The sequence below is a fragment of the Carlito syrichta genome, unplaced genomic scaffold, assembly GCF_000164805.1.
Source record: "Carlito syrichta isolate Samal-C Ts95f unplaced genomic scaffold, Tarsius_syrichta-2.0.1 Scaffold309041, whole genome shotgun sequence".
Lineage (NCBI taxonomy): Eukaryota > Metazoa > Chordata > Mammalia > Primates > Tarsiidae > Carlito > Carlito syrichta.
The window spans coordinates 341,850-362,511 of record NW_007253137.1 but is presented as its reverse complement, the minus strand read 5'-3'; the positions used below and the strand labels follow the sequence as shown (position 1 = coordinate 362,511).

Sequence of the window (20,662 nt, the reverse complement as noted above, 5' to 3'; positions counted from 1 at the left end):
CAATCTCCAGAAAGTTTTTTACTAAAGCTAAATGCACTCAAAACAAAACAGTGCTTGCTAGTACTCTGATGCCAGTACTCTGATGCCAGTGGGTTCCTAGAATACTTACCTAGTGGGGGAAACCTGTACTACAAGGGTGCCTGTCCTCCAAAAAATAATTATGGGGTGTGTGTGTTCCCTCTTGTATATGGGAAGTCTACTCTCACCCCCTACTTACACTTCATCCCCAAACACATGTACACTCACATGTTTACAGACAGTCTTTTTTGACTTTTGCCTCCACACCTGTGCTATAGATCTTTCTGGCCATTTGTAGGCGGTACTGTCACTGTCACATTTGTATACATCAAAGTGTCAAGCATTCCAGATATAACCTTCACCTGGGTTTATAATGAAAGACCAGTTATTCCACAACAGTCTCCCCCTTGTTAACTGAGAATCTACAATTTTAGGTTGCCATCTTCCAGAGGGTCAATAATGTACTCTTTATTCTGTATCTTAGGTTATAGGATTTGGGGTTTTATGATGCTTGTGCTGGTTGCATATTGTTTTGCTGAATTGTTCATGAAATCAACCCACAAGTATCTTTTGAGCATCTACATATACCTGATACAGTTCTGTGTATTATTTAGGAAGAAGGCAATGTCATTTTAAATTATATTATGGTTGATTTTTATAATCTCTTTAAACATGTGTAGAATCAATAACTAGTGTTCTGTCTTATCATTTAGATGGAAGTGAAAATGTGACAGGATTGGACCTTTCAGATTTTCCAGCATTGGCAGACCGAAACAGAAGGGAAGGAAGTGGTAACCCAACTCCATTAATAAACCCCTTGGCTGGAAGAGCTCCTTATGGTAATTAAGCTTTTTAATGGTGGCTAATAGAAAGTTTGCATTGTGGGCACACACACACAAACACATATATATAAACATATGCTTATGTGAGTGTGTATATATATTTTGATCAGGTTACTGTAATTTTGTCAGAATTGATATATGAAAAGTGATTTTTTTTCAATGAAAAGTGATTTTTCTTCCAAGAATACCATGGTAGCAAAGTTAAATGGGAAACCTTTGTACAAAAGCCCATAAGGAAGTCCTTATTGGTATTCAGAAGTTATTTTCTTCTGTCATCTCTGCCTTAGCTCACCTTAAGTAATTTATTTTGTGATCTGCTCTCTCCCCTTAATTGATGACATAGTTTTCAAAAGAATACATTTCTACCGATTAATAATGACTTACATTATATATTGGAGATGTTTTTCTGATCTGAGAGTTTTTCAGCCTCCACACTATTGACCTTTGGTCCAGATAATTCTTTGTAGTGAGGGATGCAGGGGGCTATCTTGTTTATATGGAATGTTAAGCAACATTCCTGCTCTCAGCCTATTAGATGCCGGTGGCACCTTCTATTCTTATCTCCATTGTGACAAACACAGATGTTTCCAGAAGTTGGCAAGTGTCTCCTGGGAGAAAAATTGCCCCTTGTTGAAAACCACTGCTAATGGGTCATGTATAGTTTATGTAGACTCTTGGTCTCCATTAATATCTTTCATCATCCTTTTTGATTGTCTCTAATAGATAAGTTATTTGGCTAAGAGAGACTAAATGGAAGTAAAGGGGGGAAGAACATACATATATAGCATACATGTATGACAATATAACAATTTAGACATGAGAATTCTGTGATAGCAGTGTAGCCATACTCTCTTTATCATGTAGTTGTTTTCTTTTGGGAAAATCTGATAGATATCAATAACCAAACTGAACTTAGGGCATTCAGTCAGTGAGTTTTTCTAAAATAGAATTAATATTTTATCACATTTTCAACAAAGAGGAATTTCTATGCCATTTAGAATATAGTTATATTCAAATAACAACATGTAAAAAAGAGAAAAATTTATTGTTCATATTCTAACATTTTCAAACATTAGTTTGCCAAAAATAACAAAAAAATGATCTGCTCTGGAAGTTGAGTACCTAGCTACTTGATTCTCAGTTCAGACTCTAATGTTTTCAACCTTTCCTCATAGGTCCATTTTTTCATCCCTTTAATCATTCCCGTTGCTCTCCTTGGACCATCTCTAGTTTCTCCATATCCTTCTTGAATTGTGGAGCCCCAAACTGGATATTGTTCTCCAATAAGGGCCCGACTAATGCCAAGTATAGTGAGAGGACTATTTCCCAGTTCTTGCATGTTTTACATCTGTAACATGGAATCCAAGAAAATCTGAAATAATATGGAGTTGTTTTATAATTGATTGCAATTTACTCACTCTGTAAGTCACTTTCAAGTAGAATACTGACATATTCTTTTAGATTTTATTTTGTTCATGTGTATTTGACAGTCAACTGATATTTATAATAATATCTGGTCAAATATTTAAATAAAATAAGCTTTTAAACCAAGATATTTAATGATGATTACCAATATCAAATTATATTTTTAAGCACCTAGGCATAACATTAGATTTACAGGATTACCATTAATTTCCCTGGTATTATTTTGTATGTTAAGTTATTAATCAGTAAATCAAAATTTAGTTCTTTGTTGTTATTTTGAATACTGTTTTTTTTTGAAATACACTTTCATAGCATTAAAAAACTTGATATGTTATCATGAAGAGAGTTAACTTTTTATAATGTGTACAAAATATAATAAATATCAATTCCAGTTCTCTGGATTATTTTTATTACATAGTTGGAATGGTAACAAAACCAGCAAATGAGCAATCCCAGGACTTCTCAATACACAACGAAGATTTTCCAGCATTACCTGGTTCCAGCTATAAAGATCCAACATCAAGTAATGATGACAGTAAATCTGTAAGTAACTGAGAATTGTATATGTGAGTGATGTAGTTTTTTTCCCTTCAGATTTCTCTTATATTAACAGTTACTTACTAAATACTATTACAAAACTGTTTTATCTTGAATATCTGTAATAATCTAACTTCTGAAGAATGTGGAAAAGCTTTGTAACTTAGAAGATAGCCTATTTTTTTCCTATTTCATATAGGTTTGCAAATTTCTGTTGAACTTCTCAGAGTTAATTTAGACTTTTATTGTAGTCCCTGTCAGCTGGATCCCATGAAGTTTGATAATATAGCCTTCTAAGGAGCTGTGTTTTTCTTGAGTAAGTTTTCTCCTTGAAGAATCTTTATACACATTTTTATACCTGTGTTGATTCAACCAACTCAGCTTCTTCTTTCTGACTTAACAAATGTGTTTATTTCTTCCACATTTCACTGAAAATAGCTTTTCTGTGTGTGTGATGGGAGTTTGTATATTATTAAAGTAATTGATAAAGAAGATTGTTGGGTAAGAATTAAGTATGAAGCTTTAAAATTTACATATTCTAACTTATCATGGAGGTTGCTTTGGTGATATTTTAGGTAATATACCATATTTAGTTCTTTTAAATGAAAGCATTGAGGAGTGTAACTTCAAATGTATCCCAAAGCATAAACCCCTGAGAAGGAAACAGATGATGTTTTTTTCTGTATCTGAGATCTGATGTAAATAAGAATGTTTTCCCTAGATTTCTTATTCTTTAAAACTCAAGTGTGGATGATATAGGATTTACTTGTATACCATGGGACAATTTTGGAAACACAATTTTCATGTAGAATTGAAAAACAGGTAATAATTTACTATCAATTCAAATATAATAAAGAATGAATAGCAAGGTATTATTAATACATAATCTGGAATTTGTACACTTAGCAAATTTTAATGTCACATTTAATTTTTTTCATGCTAGAATTTGAATACATCTGGCAAGACAGCTTCAAGTACAGATGGACCCAAATTCCCTGGAGATAAAAGTTCAACAACGCAAAACAATAACCAGCAGAAAAAAGGGATCCAGGTGTTACCTGATGGTGGGACTCTATAAATATGTCAAAGATATTATAGAATGCTTTTTTTTTTAACTTTCCTCAAAAATAAAATTGCCTATGTTTTTCTTACCCAGGTCGGGTTACTAACATTCCTCAAGGGATGGTGACGGACCAATTTGGAATGATTGGCCTGTTAACATTTATCAGGGCAGCAGAGACAGACCCAGGAATGGTACATCTTGCATTAGGAAGTGACTTAACAACATTAGGCCTCAATCTGAACTCTCCTGAGTAAGTTTTTTTCCTTTTTTTCTACATTTGTATGTAATAACTCTCTGTAAACTTCCAGTTTGTAATCTCATGTCATCAAATTACATCACCTGCTGCCACTCATTTTTGCCCTTATCTGCTGATTCTTAGGGTCATTTTCTCTCGTTATCTCCTGATCACTATCACTCTGCACTATTACTCCTCTTATAATTTAGCATTTTTAGTGTATACACAATCCTCCCAAAATCCTGAAGTCACAACTCCTTGAATTGCTTTCTTTCGAAAATCTTGTCCTGCCCCATACCTCAGCCACTCCTTTAGTCATCCCTTTGACCTTGTTTCTAGTAACTGAAGTCTCTTCATAATTTGAAGTTTGTGCTCCCAGGCTCTCTGACTTCCATTTTCTGTTTTCATTTCTCTTCTAGTACTGTGACTCTTGTAATTATTGACTCCACTGGGACCTGGTCCATTGAGTCTTCTACCTTTTCACAATTCCTTGGTATCCCTGTCTCTTTTACCTTGGGTTGAACTCACTTTCTTCTTACCCATTAAATTCTGTGGTCAGTCATACTTGCTTATTTATATACACCTCTGACTACTTTGCCTTTCTCTCATGTTGTTATACTCGTATTATACTTGCATGGCAAAAACTATAATACTTATTAAATGTCTCTGCCAGTTCTATTCCTGACCTGTGCTACCGAGCCCTGTTGGAGAACACACAACTTTACTGCCTGGTCTTTCTTTATATTCATGGCCAAGAAGCTCAAAAGAGAGCCCCTGATTCTCCTAAGGTTAATCATACCTGACATACTTAGTCCATTCACTCTTTTGCTGTCCTGTACAACGATTTTATATTTCTGGAAACACCTAATACCTTCTCCCTCATCCTTTCAGATGATGATGACCTTGCTTTTTATTTTTACTTTGCTAAGAAAGGGAAAGGCAATCAAAAGAGCAAATTAACACAGTCCTGCCATTGAACTACCTACCTACCACCTTCTGCATCTACCTTATTCTTTTTTTGTTTGCCACCCTATTACTGTAATTGATCCATACTTTCTACTTAAAACCTCTCTTGAAAATCAGAGACTGACTCTTAACAGTTTTTAACACTTGTTGGATCATGTTCATCAGCTTGCAAATATACTGTTACTTCTCTTTCATTTAAAAAACAAATTCTTACCCAACCTTCTCTGTGACTTATTGTCTCATTCCCTTTTGAAGCACAACTCCTCAAAAGATTCATCTCCATTTCTCCAATTTATCTTTTCCCATTCTCTGTTAAATCTATTTCAGTCAGGATTTTGTCCCCACACTTTACTAAAACTGCTTTCATCAATCTCACCAAATGTCCCCCATGTTGTTATCAAGTTCAGTGATCACTTCTAGGAACTCTCACTCCTTGATACATATTCTTTTACTTAAATTTGAGAGCATAATTCTTACCTGATCTCACTGGTTGGTCTTTCTCGGCTTCCTTTGCTGGTACCTTCTTCTTGACCCCTTTGTGTTAGTTCTCTTTTCCACTATTGCTCCTTTGATGATCTTAGATCTTTTTCAGTCTCATATATATTGAAGAATCCCAAACTTATATTTTCATTCCAGACCTGACCTGAGCTTGAGATTTCTGTACTTAGTTGCCAGCTGGGCATAGTGGCTCATGCCTGTAATCCTAGCATTTAGAGAGGTAGAGGCGGGAGGATTGCTTGAGCCCGGTCGTTCAAGACCAGTGTGGGCAACACAGCAAGGCCTCTTCTCTACAAAAAAAATTTTTTTTAAATTTAGCCAGGTGTGGTGGTGCATGCTTGTGATCCCAGCTACTCAGGAGACTGAGACAGGAGGATCAGGAGCTGAAGGCTGCAATGAGCCAGGACTGTGCTACTACATTCCACTTTGGGCAACATAGTGAGACCCTAACTCAAAAAAAAATTTTTTTTATTTACATTCAACTGCCAGTTGAACATCTCTTGAGGCCAGGCGTAGTGTCACGCACCTGTAGTCCCACCCAGAACTCTGGGAGACAGAGGAAAGAATAGCTTGAGCCCAGAAGTTCAAGACCAGCCTGGGTAACATAGTGAGACTCCATCTCCACAAAAAAATTCAAAAATTAGCCAGGCATGGTGGTGTGCACCTGTAGTCCCAGCTACTTAGGAGACTGAGGCAAATGGATTGCCTTCGCCCAGGATGTCAGGTCTGCAGTGAGCCATCATCATGTCATGCACTGCAGCCTGCAGAGAGAGGCCCTGAATAAAAAAAGATAATAATCTTGAATGATGTGGCCCAAACCTGCTCTATGTACAGCCCTTCCAATCTCAGTCAGTAGCAACTCTGTACTTCTAGAAGCTTGACATTATTCTTAACTTCTCTCTTTTTTTATACTCCCTAATCATTTTTTTCCCAAAATATGTACATAATCTGACCACATCTTAAAACTTCTATTTAGCTGCTACCATCCTGGTTTGAATCATCCTCCTCTCTTACCTGAATATTCCATAAGCCAGTTACCAGGTACTGCCATTCTCCCTTTGCCCTCTCCCATATAATCTCTTCATATTGCAGGCAGGATAATCTTTTTAAATAAATTACTCCCCTGCTCAGTACCCAGTGAGGGTTTGTGGTTTCATTGTGATTAAAAACCCAAAATCTTGAAGAATCCCAAACTTATATTTTCATTCCAGACTTGTTCTGAGCTTTCAATATCTTAAGCATGGACATTGTCTGTCTCCTAACCCCGCCTCAACAACTTTTCCGTTTGTGTGTTCCAGCTTCATTGGCCTTCTTGCTGTACCTCAGACATGGCAGTCATGTCCTTGCCTTAGTTGCTATAGCAATTTCTTCTAACTAGAACAGATAATTCTGCCAGATAATTGATATTATTATCTCCTTTATATCCCTCAAGTCTTTCTTCGAATTTGACCTTCTTGGTGAAACCTGTGCTGACCACCCTATTTAATTATGCAAACAATTTCCCCTCCCAAACCCTCCCCTAATATGAACCATTTATGTATGTATGTATGTATTTATTTATTTATTGTTTTTTCCTGCCTTTCTCTAATCCACCATCCTTAACCAGAAAGTAAGTTTTATGTTGTCAGTGATCTTGTTTTGTTCACTTATGTATTCAAAGCACCTAGAACAGTACCAGGCATATAAAAAGCACTCAGTAAATATTGGTGATTTTGATCTTTTGCTTTTAATAATTACCAATTTTTTTCTGGCCATATAAATAAATGGGAAATTAATTTACTTGGGGCATGGTCTTGATAAATTAAAGCATTCTGAGTTGAAGTTAATTAAACGGAAAAAATTCTAAGTTGTTTATTTTGTATATTGCATTATACAGTGTTATAGCTATCTTTGTTTGAGTTTCCTACCATATAAGTCAGTAAACCCAAGTAAAAGAATTAGAAATAAAGCTGCTCATTTTACGTTAGAAGTCTGTTTTTTCCTGATTTTCCTGAAATAAAATTAGAAATCTTTTTTTCTACTTTGGACTTCAATGTTTTTTCCCCCTTATTCAGAAATCTCTACCCCAAATTTGCATCACCCTGGGCATCTTCACCTTGTCGACCTCAAGATATAGGTAGGAGAATCTATTTGTGTTTTGACTTTTTAAAACAATATTCATAACTGAAAATCAGTTAATAAGGCTTCTTTCATTTTATTATCCAGACTTCCATGTTCCATCTGAGTACTTAACGAACATTCACATTAGGGATAAGGTGAGTGTAGTTTATTGTTTTACTGAGCATGGGAATTTATTTTTCAGGTGCCATTTTTCAGTTCAGACATTATATTTTTGAAATAATTAGCAGTGGTCTCATGGTTTGCAGATGTTCATATTAATTTGTTAAATCTTAAACAGCATTGTTAAAATAATATTAAGACTGGTAAAAACTTGTAATTAACTGAACTACAGTTGATGAGAATAAACTAAATTGGAAAATTTGATACATTTCCTTCTAATATTCTCATTTTATGATCTTACCAATAAGATTTTCCATTACAAATATTATATATACAGTGCTTTTAATGGGATAGTATATATATTTAAAAACCATTTATGGCCCAGGCACGGTGGCTCACACCTGTAATTCCAGCACTTAGGAAGGTGGAGGCGAGAGGATTGCCTGAGCCCAGGGGTTTGAGACCAGCATGGGCAACATGGCGAGACCTCGTCTCTACAGTAAATTTTAAAAGGCCAGGCTCAGTGACTCAGCCTGTAGTCCCAGCACTTTGGGAGGCTGAGAAGAATGGATTGTCTGAGCCCACGGGTTCGAGACCAGCCCAGGCAACTTGGCAAGACCTTGTCTCTACAATAAAATAAAAAATAGCCAGGTGTGGTAGCGCGCGTCTATAGTTCTGGCTACTCGAAGGGCTGAGGCAGAAGGATCGCTGGAGCCCAGAAGGTTGACGCTGGGGTGGCCATGAGCGAGCATGCCATGCTCCAGCCTGGGCAAAGGAGTGAGACTCCGACTCAAAAAAAAAATCATAAAATTATCCGGGCATGGTGGTGCGTGCCTGTGATTCTAGCTACTTGGAAGGCTGAGGCGAAAGGGTCTCCTTGAGCCTGGCAGGTCAAGGCTTCAGTGGCCATGATGAGCGTGCCACTGCACTCCAGCCTGGGTGACAGTGAGACTCCTACTCAAAAAAAAAAAACACAAAAAACAAAAAACCCACTTATGACCTTTAGCTTTTTCCCCTGTCTTTCTTTTCCATGTTTTAATTACCTAAAATTCTAGGTATAAAGTAATTATTAACAATAGATTACAGCTTAATCTCTCTTTTTTCAATCTAAGAAAGAAAATTGTAAGCACTTTTTGCTTTTGTGGAAAGAACTAAAAGTTTATTTCTGTTAGGATAAAAATGCATAATGGCATCTAAATTTTAGTCTTGTGAAAGTATATAATTTACTGAGAAAACGTTTATATGTTTGTGTATAAATATGTATAATGTAACTATATGTTGATATATATGACAGTGTTCTGAGTCTATGCCATACAGTTATGTGATCAAATGGATGTTGATATTGTGGACAGGCAAGTACAGAAATATCTTTTGTTCATATGTTTTTTAATATTTAAGTAGGGAAGGCAAGAAGTATGAGATAGAGAGGGCCCGTATTTTCTATTTGTGGATCGTGTGATTTGCTGCCACCTCCACTATAGAGCTCTTTTGCTCCAGTTACCTAAGTGTTCCAGAACTGATTTTTATGCCAATTTGAGAAGTACTAATTTAGGAGAATGTGTCGCATTGGGGACTGCTGAGTGAATTGGGATAACATGAATGGAGAGAAAAATTACATTCAGAGAATGTGTAATAGCCAAGTAAACATTTAATTAGGTAAAGAGATAAAAAGGTTTTCATTTTAGGAAGCTTTTATGGTTTATTTTAATATGAGAATTTGAGACTATTGAACTCACCTATGTTTTATGGTTTAGTGTAGGCAGTTATATTCCTACCTTGTAGAGGGAAATGTAAAGGAGTCACTTTTCTGTCATCCATTTAAACACAGTAAAGAGCCATGTCTTTATGATTTTTATATTAACCATCTGTGATCTGCTGAAAAGATGCAACCAACTGATTTGTGAATCACTGGCAGATATTCAGTTAACATTTCTTATAAGCTTTCTATAAGGTGCTTTCATATACTTTCATTTAATTTCTTAGTAACCCTCATAGGTGTCAGTGTCTACATTTACACTTAACGCTCATAGATGTTGAGTAAGTTGGACATGAACATATTAGTAAGTAATAGAACTAGGACTGGAATAGAAGTCCTAGATCTCTGAGCACAATGTCCTAGTATTGTAGCCACACTGGGTATTAAATTCTTGGAATAAGATGGTCAACATTTGGTCTTGCTTGGCAGTTTTTATTTAGCTTTTTTCCAATTAGTATATCAGATGACTTTAGTCATTTAGAGAGAAATGAATTTTTAGAATTACAACTACTAATTGTCTTTGTCATAATTATTTGTGTAATCATGTAATAACAGTTATCTGCTACAAAGTGAAGAATTTCTGTTTGTCTCTGTTTTTACTTTATGCAGCAATTATATGTTAGAGTTTTCAGGTTTGTTTTACATACAAAATAATTTATTTTTCTTTATCAGCTGGCTGCAATAAAACTTGGTCGATATGGAGAAGACCTTCTCTTCTATCTGTATTACATGAATGGAGGAGATGTATTACAACTTTTAGCTGCAGTAGAGCTGTATGTTTAAAGTATTTTAATCACTTGTATTATAGTGGATCTTGACTATGTTGAAAACTTGTTTTTAAATGATTATTATATATTTTATGTTTTATACTAATTTTGCTAATTAATTTAGGTTAAGGCCCTATCTTATGACTTTATAATCACTGTATACATAAAAATAATTTCAAACTTAATACTGAATTTGTAAGAAGACAGAATCAACTTGACTGGTGGATTTTGTGAATCTAATTTTTGTATCTATGTGAATTATGAGTTATGATAAATGGCTGGTTCTTACTCTTTATGTAGCTATATATGTTAATGATTAGACACTGAATTTCATCATTTCATAAACATTTACTGAGTATTATATAGGCAAGGCACTGTACATATTTGTAGTGTGCTTTAAAATGCTAATAAAATAAAACCCACATTCATTTTCAACAGCCTGTTGGCCAATGTAAATAGAAGTTAGTGTAAAGAAGTTGGTTCATTGATACTTTTCTCTGAGCATTTCTGTTGTTAACTGATGCTCTAAGAATAAAAGTTTTCTGTCATTTCTGATATGCCCAATTGGTAGCATGTTTTGCTACCAATAGACTTTTCTGTTTATCATGTTTACTATAGAGTGAATTGTTAGTAAATATTTATGACCTTATGACTGGGAGAACTTTTCTCAGATTTAGATATTTTATATTATTCTTATGAACATTTCTGTAAATGATCTTGAATTAGATACTTTAAAATATAAAATTCACTGTGTTGATAATGAATTGTTTTTATTTCTCAGTTGAGAGATTTTTTTGGTCTTTTTCCATGTTTTTTCCTCATTTTTGTAAGATAGTGACTATTACCTGTTCTTTTTATTCATAAGTAAATAAATTCATTCAGTCACTCATCCATCTGTCACTGGCAGTTCTCTTTCATATCTTATTTATGTCTTAAAAACTACCTCTTTATGTTGGTAGAAAAGCATTATTTACTTGGAGGTTTATTTTTGTGGGACATATAACATTTTGGATATTACTTCACCAGTTTGCAAGTGGTGTAAATCTTCATTGATTCTTGCAGTGAATTCTAATGGATTTCCTCTTAGCGTTTGAGAATTTACGATCAGTCAGATTTAAATATAAAAAGTATTACATTCATTATAATCTTTCAAAATAGATATTCTATCTTTAAGATAATTATATAATTAATGTGAATTTATAGCTAATTTAAATAGACTTTGTGTTTAGTTTCTTACCAAATAATGTAAAAGTTGGGAATTTTCTTGGTTTAAATAATAATTTATTTTGATTGTTAAGAGTAAGAAAGGAGTAAAGTCTCTGCAGCATATTGTACTTCATTTGGTCTGCCTAAGTTTTTATCATATTGCTCATAAAACTTAAAAATCTCATCTTGATTGCATAAAAAGTTTCTTTAGTTACAGTGTGCCTTCTGGACTAATTATGAAATAGTTTTCTATGTTTATTTCAGTAAGGTTGTATTTAATAACTTACAAGAAAAGAGGAAGCATCCATATTTATGTATTCTTTGTGTAACTTTTTTCTGAGAAAAAGTTTTATAAAATGTAGGAAATGTTTAATGCGAGCTATAGGGGAAAATTAATTATTTTTTTTCTTTTAAAAATTGAAGTTTTAACCGTGATTGGAGATACCACAAAGAAGAACGAGTATGGATTACCAGGGCACCGGGCATGGAGCCAACAATGAAAACCAATACATACGAGAGGGGAACATATTACTTCTTTGACTGTCTTAACTGGAGGAAAGTAGCTAAGGTATATTTTTTTCCATGTGCAAATGTGTAAATCTAGACTTTAAAAAGAAGTATCCTCTTATATGTACCAACACATCCATTCCAGTAATGTGCCAGATGTTTGCCAAGTCTTCCATTTCCATCTCCTTAGCTTGACACTCAGGATTGTGTCCCAAAATAGTTCAAACAGGATCAGGCGCATTCAGGGTAGTATGAACATAGACCCAAAACAGTTCATTTCAGTAATAGTTTAAAAAGTTATTGAACTTGATATGAGATTTTATGATTTTGCCCAAGCCTTGATATTCTTATGACTATTGAATAATAAAGTAAAGATAACCTTCCCAGTCGTGCATTTTTATATTTTTGTTACTTTAAATCGGCATGAGATTTTCCTAAAAGCAGTATATAAGCAGATATCTTTATACTTGAGCTCATTGCAGGGAAAATGTCTGAATTTTTTATTTGCAACTCATTTTAAGAAAGAAAATTACACATATTAACCATGAATATTTCTGTGATTGCTATGCTAAATATTGGGGAGAAATGAGTTGTGGAAAAAAGTTGTTTTTGTTTTGCAGCTTTTCCTCACAAAGACACCTTTCTCAACTGTCTTGTGTGCAAAATTTTTATCACTTTCAATGTATAATACACATTTGTGTTTAGTGCCTTGTGTGTATAGTACTTAGTCTACCTAGTGAGAATATAACACTATCTGGTTTCATGACTCCAGGATTTCTCTGAATTTATTTTCCATCAGTGAGTCTTAGGGCTGCAGAGTAAGAGTTAACTTTGTTTGTTTTAAATGTATACAGAAAAAAAATCTATCAGTTCTTTCGACCGTTTTTTTCTGTTGACTTGGGCTTTTTGTTTGTGACTTCTAATCTGCTTTACTAAAGTAATAAAACAGTAAAACATTTTAAGATAATGTAAAATGCTTACCAGATTTGTATCACAAAAAGTTTTTACATCCCCAGATTTCAAATAAAACTTGAAAAAAGAAATGGGAACAGATGAACCCAGCAAAAAATTACCAAAAGAAGATACACATAAGAAGTTAAATCTTTTTTTAATTATTAGGTATTCTCAATGGTAAATGTTATTACCTCTCAGACTAAGTCTATATACTGTATATTGTATAGTTATTTTAACAATTTTAATTTTTGTATTTTGTTTCCAAAAGGAATATCCATGAGTTAACATTTAGTTAGATAAAATGATTACATTAATTAAAAATAGTTCTGTTCTTTAAGAAGTATGTATAGTGAAAAGCCATAGCCTTTGAATCATGAATTGAAATTTAATTTCTGCTTCTGTTATCTGTGCTTTGATCATGTGCAAATTTCCTTTTCATGCCTGTTTCCTTTTTTGTAAAACTGGGACAGTATTTTCCACTAGGTTTTATCATGAAGATTAAATGAGATTATAGGCACGTACACACACTGCTTGACACATATTGAGTATTTGATATGTGATAGCAGATGTGCTAGTTAGTTGCTTTTATCATTATTGTTTTAGCTTACTACTTGTCTTCCGAAGATGGAAAAATTGTAACTGATTGTTCTTAGGTTAGGTCATTGGTTCTCAAACTTTAGCTTGCATCGAAATTAACTAAAAACTTGTTAAAACACAGATTGCTGGGTTTACCTTCATTGTTTCTGATTTATCAGCTCTGTGGGTGGAGTTTGAGAATTTGCATTTCTAATAAGCTTCCAAGTGATGCCTGTGATGGTGTTGATCCTGGTCCAGGGGCATACTTTAAGAACCTCTGGGTTAGGTGTTACTGCAGGAGAGAAAAAGTACCTTTGTAAGGGGAAAAAAATTCTTTTTGTAAATAACTGAAGTTTTCTTCATTCAGTTTGAAGCTTTTTGTTCAATATCATTGTAAATTATTCCAAACTTTAAAAGCAAAAAGGGATGGATGTTTGCAGTAAGTAGCTACATAATTTTAGTTAAATAAATTCATGAAGAAATTAACATGTGAAAAAAATCCATTTTCAGAATTAAGTTCTCATAAAGTTACATATTCAAAAGCAACTGCTGAAACATTAATACAGGACCTATTTTCTTTTTTGCAAAATCAATTCCTCAGTCAGGTAAATGCTATTTTGAAGAAAATTTTTATCTATCTAAAATAAATATTCATTTAATATAATCGTGTATACATAAAATAATTTTGTTGAGTTTTATATGATATCTCCTATACAATTGAGTTTTTATCTTAACCTTTACATTTAAATATTTTACCTGTGAAGAGAAAATAAAATTTGAGCAATAATACCATTAATTGGTTTCCTAAGAACTCTCTCTCAAGATAACAGTTTACTGGCCCCTTGCACTGAAAATTATTTTCATAGTAATGACAATAAACAGAATTATTGGCATTAATCTGATATTAATATGCAGCCCACTCTTAGTTGTGTAAAAATACAAATTTGTGAACTTAAAGCTTTCAAGGTGTATTATATACACAGAATAAGTCTTTTTTTTTTTTAAAGTATGTGTTCAGCGCTTTCCAGAATATTGATTAGGAATTAAGAAATTTGAGTTCTATTCATAAGTCTATTTATTAATGGATTTCATCAAATTACAGAAAATCCATTAATATGTTATGTCCCAATTTGACTTGAGTCTCCATCTATAAGGTAGGTGTTTGCCATGCACGGGTAAATAACATATATTAAATAACTTCAACTCATTGTAAGAAGCCTGCAGTATGAATTAGTATTTTAAGTAGCAGCTGATGTTATGGTGTCACTGAAAAGTACTGAACTAACTGATCTAGACCATAATTCTGATCTCCATAATATTTTGTACGAGCTTCTTTAATTTTCTCAAATCACTTAATATTTTCAGAGAATTGTAATATTAAGTAAGGAATTTGATAATCTAAATCAGAAGAATTTCTTACCACCCAAAAATTTTGTGATGCTGAGTTTTAGGATCCAGTTCATTAGTATTTACAGAATATCTTATGAATCGATAATATGTACATTAAAATGTTAACATTGTGTTTTATTTATTTTACTTTTAGATAACCTTTTTAGCAGGCCATGTTGTTCTGTATAATTTTGCTTGACTTATATCCCTCTTAAGTTGCACCAATTTTAAATTTGTAGTCAAACAGTATATATTATCTTTAAAGTAATTTCTTCTACAGCAAGTTTTTAGGTGATGAAGGCTGACAAATGAAAAGACTGAAAATTTTAAGAATTTTTTTAGCCTAACTTTACCTCACGAATCTAATGGGAATTCTAATGTTTGTGATATTGTTATATAACATTCGGATATAAATGTGACTTTTTCATTAATTTCACTGCTGTATATTATTGTACTTTAATTAGCAAAAATATTATTCCTAATAACTATGTTTAAGATAGTTTGCGCCTTCTCTCCTAAAATTTAAATTAAATACAGATTTATTATACAAGTTGAGCATCCCTAATACGAAATCTGAAATCCTTCAAAATCTGAAGCTGTACCACCGTGACACTGCAGGTGAAAAATTCCACACCTGACACCTTTGCTTTCCGTTGATTCATTGTATACAAATATGTTTCATTCATAGAATTATTAGAAATATTGTATAGCATGGTGCGGTGGCTCACGCCTGTAATCCCAGCACTTTGGGAGGCAGAGCTGAGAGGACTGCCTGTGCCCAAGGGGTTCAAGACCAGCGTGAGCAACTTGGTGAGACCTCGTGTCTACAATACATCAAAAAATTAGCTGGGTGTGGTTGTGTGCACCTGATTTCAGCTACTTGGAAGGCTGAAACAGAAGGGTCATCTGAGCCCAGCAGGTGTGCCACTAAACTTCAGCCTAGACAATAGAGTGAGACACTGATTTAAAAAAAAAAAAGAACCATCATATAAAAGTATCTTCAGGCTGTGTGTATATGAAACATGAGTCAATTTTGTGTTTACATTTGACTTCTATCCCCAAGGTATATAAATGAAAATGTTCCAAATCTAAAACAAATCCAAAATTCAGAACACTTCTGTCCCAGACATTTCAGATAAAAGATATTCAATCTATAGTTAAGTGATAGCTGACATTTCTTGAGAATTTGAGGACACATTCCTGAAGTGTATATTACTTTATGAAACTGGATCATTGGTGACATTCATGCTTTTGTAATAATAAGCATCCTTTCCTAAGTCACCATGGTATACTTTTGTCAAGGAGCTGAAACTTTTCAGCATTTCTGGATTGAGCTGTATAATGAAATTAAAAAATCTGTTTTGGATCATGGGCTAAAAAATATTTTTAAAATAAAATATTCAGTGCCTAATTCCAATTCTTCTTGAATTGAACAGGTAACCTTTGGAAAATACATAACCTAATTTTATTAATAGAAAAAGTATACACTTAAAAATCATTAAAAATATTTAGAACTTTTTCTAGCCATCTTAATCTTTATACCATAATCTAGAAATTGTTTATTTCCATTAAAAGCAAATACATACATAGACCCTCTAATATTGTATTATTTGAAAATATTAGAAAAATTAAGCACCTTTTCCTAAAATAAGAAAACTTGTGTTTATTCATCATGTTAGTTACACACTGACTAGCTGCTTTGTACTATTCTAAGCTATAGGTAGTGGTATACAAAATAGATACTTGCTTCTGTAGAATGTACACAGGGGTGTGCATGTGTGATATGTGTATATATACAGTATAAACATGTAAAAGGGCTGGGTGTGGTAGCTCACACCTGTAATCCCAGCACTTTGGAAGACCGAGGCAGAAGGGTTGCTTGAACCCAGGAATTTGAGACCAGCCTGGGTGACTTAGCAAGACCTCCTCTTCTATACAAAATCAAAGAATTAACTGGGCTTGGTAGTATGTGATCCCAGCTACTCGGGAAGCTGAGACAGAAAGATAGCCTGAGCCGAGGAGTTCAAGGCTGTGGTGAGCTGTGATCATGCCACTGCACTCCAGCATGGGTGACAGAGTGAGACTCCAACTATTAAAAATAATAATAATTATATATAATGATGTTATCAAAAATAAATAAACTTAACAAATAGATACCAGTGTGTTATAAGATTTATGTATTTTAAGAATAAGAATACATGGAAGGCTGGGTGCAGTGGCTCACGCCTATAATCCCAGCGCTTTGGGAGGCCGAGGTAAGGGGATTGCCTGAGCCTGCGGGTTCGAGACCAGACTGGGCAACTTGGCGAGACCTCATCTCTACAATAAAAAAAAAAGAACACATAGAAGACAAAAACGATTAAAACACAATGAAAGACAATTTGACTATATAATTTCTGAAATATGGGTCTTTTAGAATTTTTTAAATTATTATTAGCATATTTATGTTCCCTGGGTTTAAACTGATAGTATTCATGTATGTAGGGGAAGATATGTATATTGATGAAGCTAATCTAGTTTGAATTCTAAGAATACAATATGTTTCACCAATGTGAATAAAATTTTAGTTTATTTAATCTAGACAATGGAGGATATCATTTGTCAAGTTACAAATAGACCTTTTACCCTGTAAGTACACATTTTGGAAGGATGCCAGTTTTAATTTCAAAAGAATGACATAACAATATATTTTCTTCTTCACTAACTTAGATATTCAACTTTAGCTTAGCAAAACATTCTTTTAATTCCTAGATAGGGTTGGGGAGAGGGAGAGTGGTTGCTACACAGCGCATTAAGGGGGATATCGTGGTTGTGGTGATTCCAGTGTTTGTAGTTTTTACTGATAAACAAATAACCTCTATACCTTAATTACTTTGTCAGTCATATGAAGAAAACCTTTTTAGGTTAAAGTCACCATGGTATACTTTTGTCAAGGAACTGACACTTTTCAGTATTTCTGGATTGAACTGTATAATGAAATTTTAAAAATCTGTTTTGGATCATGGGCTAAGAAATATTTTTTAAATGATGTGTTATACTAGTAAAAACGCAAGCATTGGTGTCTTATTGGTTGGATCTTAATCCTAGGTGTGCCACTTATTGTATGACTTGGGCATGTTACTTAAAAGCCTCATTTTCTTCAGGTGTAAGATGAAAATAATGATATCTACTTTGCAGAGTTATGAAGATTACAGTTAAATTAGCTGTGACTCTAGTTTTTGGCACATTATCAGTCTTTCAGTAAATTTTACCAGTTATGTCTGTCATTGTTAATGTAATTTATCTTTAGGTTTTAAAAATTTGCCTCTATCATCTCACAGTTTGATCATTATGGCCTAGGATTTCATTTAATAATGGAAATTTTTATTTAGTTTAATGGAATTAATGAATCAGTTTGAAACCAGACAGAGAAAGTAAAATATGTTACCCCATGGTTGCTAATATCACTTGTTGACTTAATTCTTAAATACATAATACATGTTATGGTTCGTAATTCTTTAAATAGGATTTTACCATGATAGCTTGTCTTCAGATGGTAGAATTGGTCATTTTAGAGTCCCTTGCTTTTGGGGATTACAAAGACTTTTTAAAGCTGTTTTTTAAAGTTTTTCTAATAGACATAGTTATATTCTGTATTTCTATTCTTGATCTTGGGGGGAAGGGGAAGTATCTTGAAGTAATTACTTCACCATTCTTAAATTGTAAAATTCATGAGGTTAATGTAATTTGAAAGCTTGATTAAAATTAACTAATTGGTCTTCAGATGTTCCTATAGCAGAACAACTGTTTAGTTTTAGGCAGCAGTTGATTTATATTTAAGTCAGGTTTGGGGCATGTGAAAGGAGAGATCTAGCAATGTGAGTTTTAAGTTGTTTTCCCCAGGTTTTAATGAAGTTAGAATAACTGCTTATTTTTTAAATAAGCGTGATAAAGACTAATTGAAAGATTCTTAATTTCTGAACTTATTTATTGAAAGAGGATTTATTTTAAGTATCCTGTAATGTTTAGTGATTTTGAGATAGAGATGTATAGATGGAATTGTTTCCCTTTTGAATTTTAAGTAAAACTCAACAGGATTTCAGTTCAAGTGTTCATGAGTAGTCTCCAGTTATACACAGAAAGTCTTAGTTTTTCACTTATCAGTTACAAACCACAGCAGTTATTTTTCTTTAAGCTGTATTTTAATTAGAGGGGAAAGAGTTGGTATATCTGTGTTTAAGTTTATTCTTATATATGTAACTATTTTATTTGTTCATATAGTAAAATATCTTTTGACAACAAGTGGATATCAAAAGAAGAGGAAATAATCAAAACTTTTGAATTCATTTTTATAGGAGTTCCATCTGGAATATGACAAATTAGAAGAAAGGCCTCACCTGCCATCCACCTTCAACTACAACCCTGCTCAGCAAGCCTTCTAAAAAGACTTCCCTTTTCTTGGGGTATGGCTGTCTCAGCACAATACTCAACATAACTGCAGAACTGATGTGGCTCAGGCACCCTGGTTTTAATTCCTTGAGGATCTGGCAATTGGCTTACGCAAAGGGTCACCATTTGAGGTCCTGCCTTACTAATTATGTGCTGCCCAACAACTAAATTTGTAATTTGTTTTCCTCTAGTTCGAGCAGGGTCTGAATTTTTTCATTTATTTTCTTTTTTGCCAGCAGACAGACTTGGGTCTGTAAGGACAAGCAAGTACACTGACAGAAGTTTACCATTTAGTTTCTAAAATGTAAAAAAGAAAACCCACAAAGGACTCAACAAAATTAGACCACAAAATTTGCATTGTTCATTGTAGCACTATTGGTAATAAAATAACAAATGTTTGTGCATTTTTATGTGAAGATCCTTCTCGTATTTCATTTGGAAAGATGAGCAAGGTCTGCTTCCTTCATTTTACTTCCCCTTGTTTTTGAAAGGCAGTTTCGCCAAGCTTAATACAAGAATATCTGACTGTTTAGAAGAAAGATATTGCCACAATCTCTGGATGGTTTTCCAGGGTTGTGTTATTACTGAGCTTCATCTTTCCAGAATGAGCAAAACACTGTCCAGTCTTTGTTACGATTTTGTAATAAATGTGTACATTTTTTTTAAATTTTTGGACATCACATGAATAAAGGTATGTATGTACGAATGTGTATATATTATATATATGACATCTATTTTGGAAAATGTTTGCCCTGCTGTACCTCATTTTTAGGAGGTGTGCATGGATGCAATATATGAAAATGGGACATTCTGGAACTGCTGGTCAGGGGACTTTGTCGCCCTGTGCACTAAAGGGCCAGATTTTCAGCAGCCAAGGACATCCATACCCAAGTGAATGTGATGGGACTTAAAGAAGTGAACTGAGACAATTCACTCTGGCTGTTTGAACAGCAGCGTTTCATAGGAAGAGAAAAAAAGATCAATCTTGTATTTTCTGACCACATAAAGGCTTCTTCTCTTTGTAATAAAGTAGAAAAGCTCTCCTCACCGCAGTGTTGACTTTGATTTGAAATTGTGAAGTTATTTCTTCAACATGAAAAATAGAGGAAAAAACCTGAAGTTTTACAGATATCAAACTGAATGGTGTGACTAAATTTAAAATGTTTTTTTCAGCTTTTCACAAGTAATTTAATGGAAAAATAGTGAACCATTTCACTTGTAGGTTAAAAATGTAGACAGTATTAACAAGAGAAAACTATTTGTTAAACGGATTAT

General features: G+C 33.6%; 1 protein-coding gene across 4 annotated transcripts in view; it reads left to right on the top strand.

Annotated features, from left to right (window-relative positions):
- The window catches only part of CNOT2 (CCR4-NOT transcription complex subunit 2), a 110,045-nt gene extending 89,611 nt beyond the window's left edge, over positions 1–20,434 (top strand). For 3 of the 4 annotated variants that reach the window (XM_008066612.1, XM_008066613.2, XM_021716859.1), the window contains 9 exons: positions 732–857; positions 2,704–2,828; positions 3,766–3,886; positions 3,979–4,135; positions 7,639–7,700; positions 7,790–7,839; positions 10,233–10,333; positions 11,957–12,101; positions 19,294–20,434. In XM_008066612.1, the coding sequence (XP_008064803.1) occupies positions 732–857; positions 2,704–2,828; positions 3,766–3,886; positions 3,979–4,135; positions 7,639–7,700; positions 7,790–7,839; positions 10,233–10,333; positions 11,957–12,101; positions 19,294–19,380 (974 nt within the window). In that variant the 3' untranslated portion in view covers positions 19,381–20,434. The remainder of the gene's footprint in view (positions 1–731; positions 858–2,703; positions 2,829–3,765; positions 3,887–3,978; positions 4,136–7,638; positions 7,701–7,789; positions 7,840–10,232; positions 10,334–11,956; positions 12,102–19,293) is intronic. The other variant, XM_008066614.2, reaches the window with a different exon arrangement.
- The last annotated feature ends 228 nt before the right edge of the window (positions 20,435–20,662 follow it).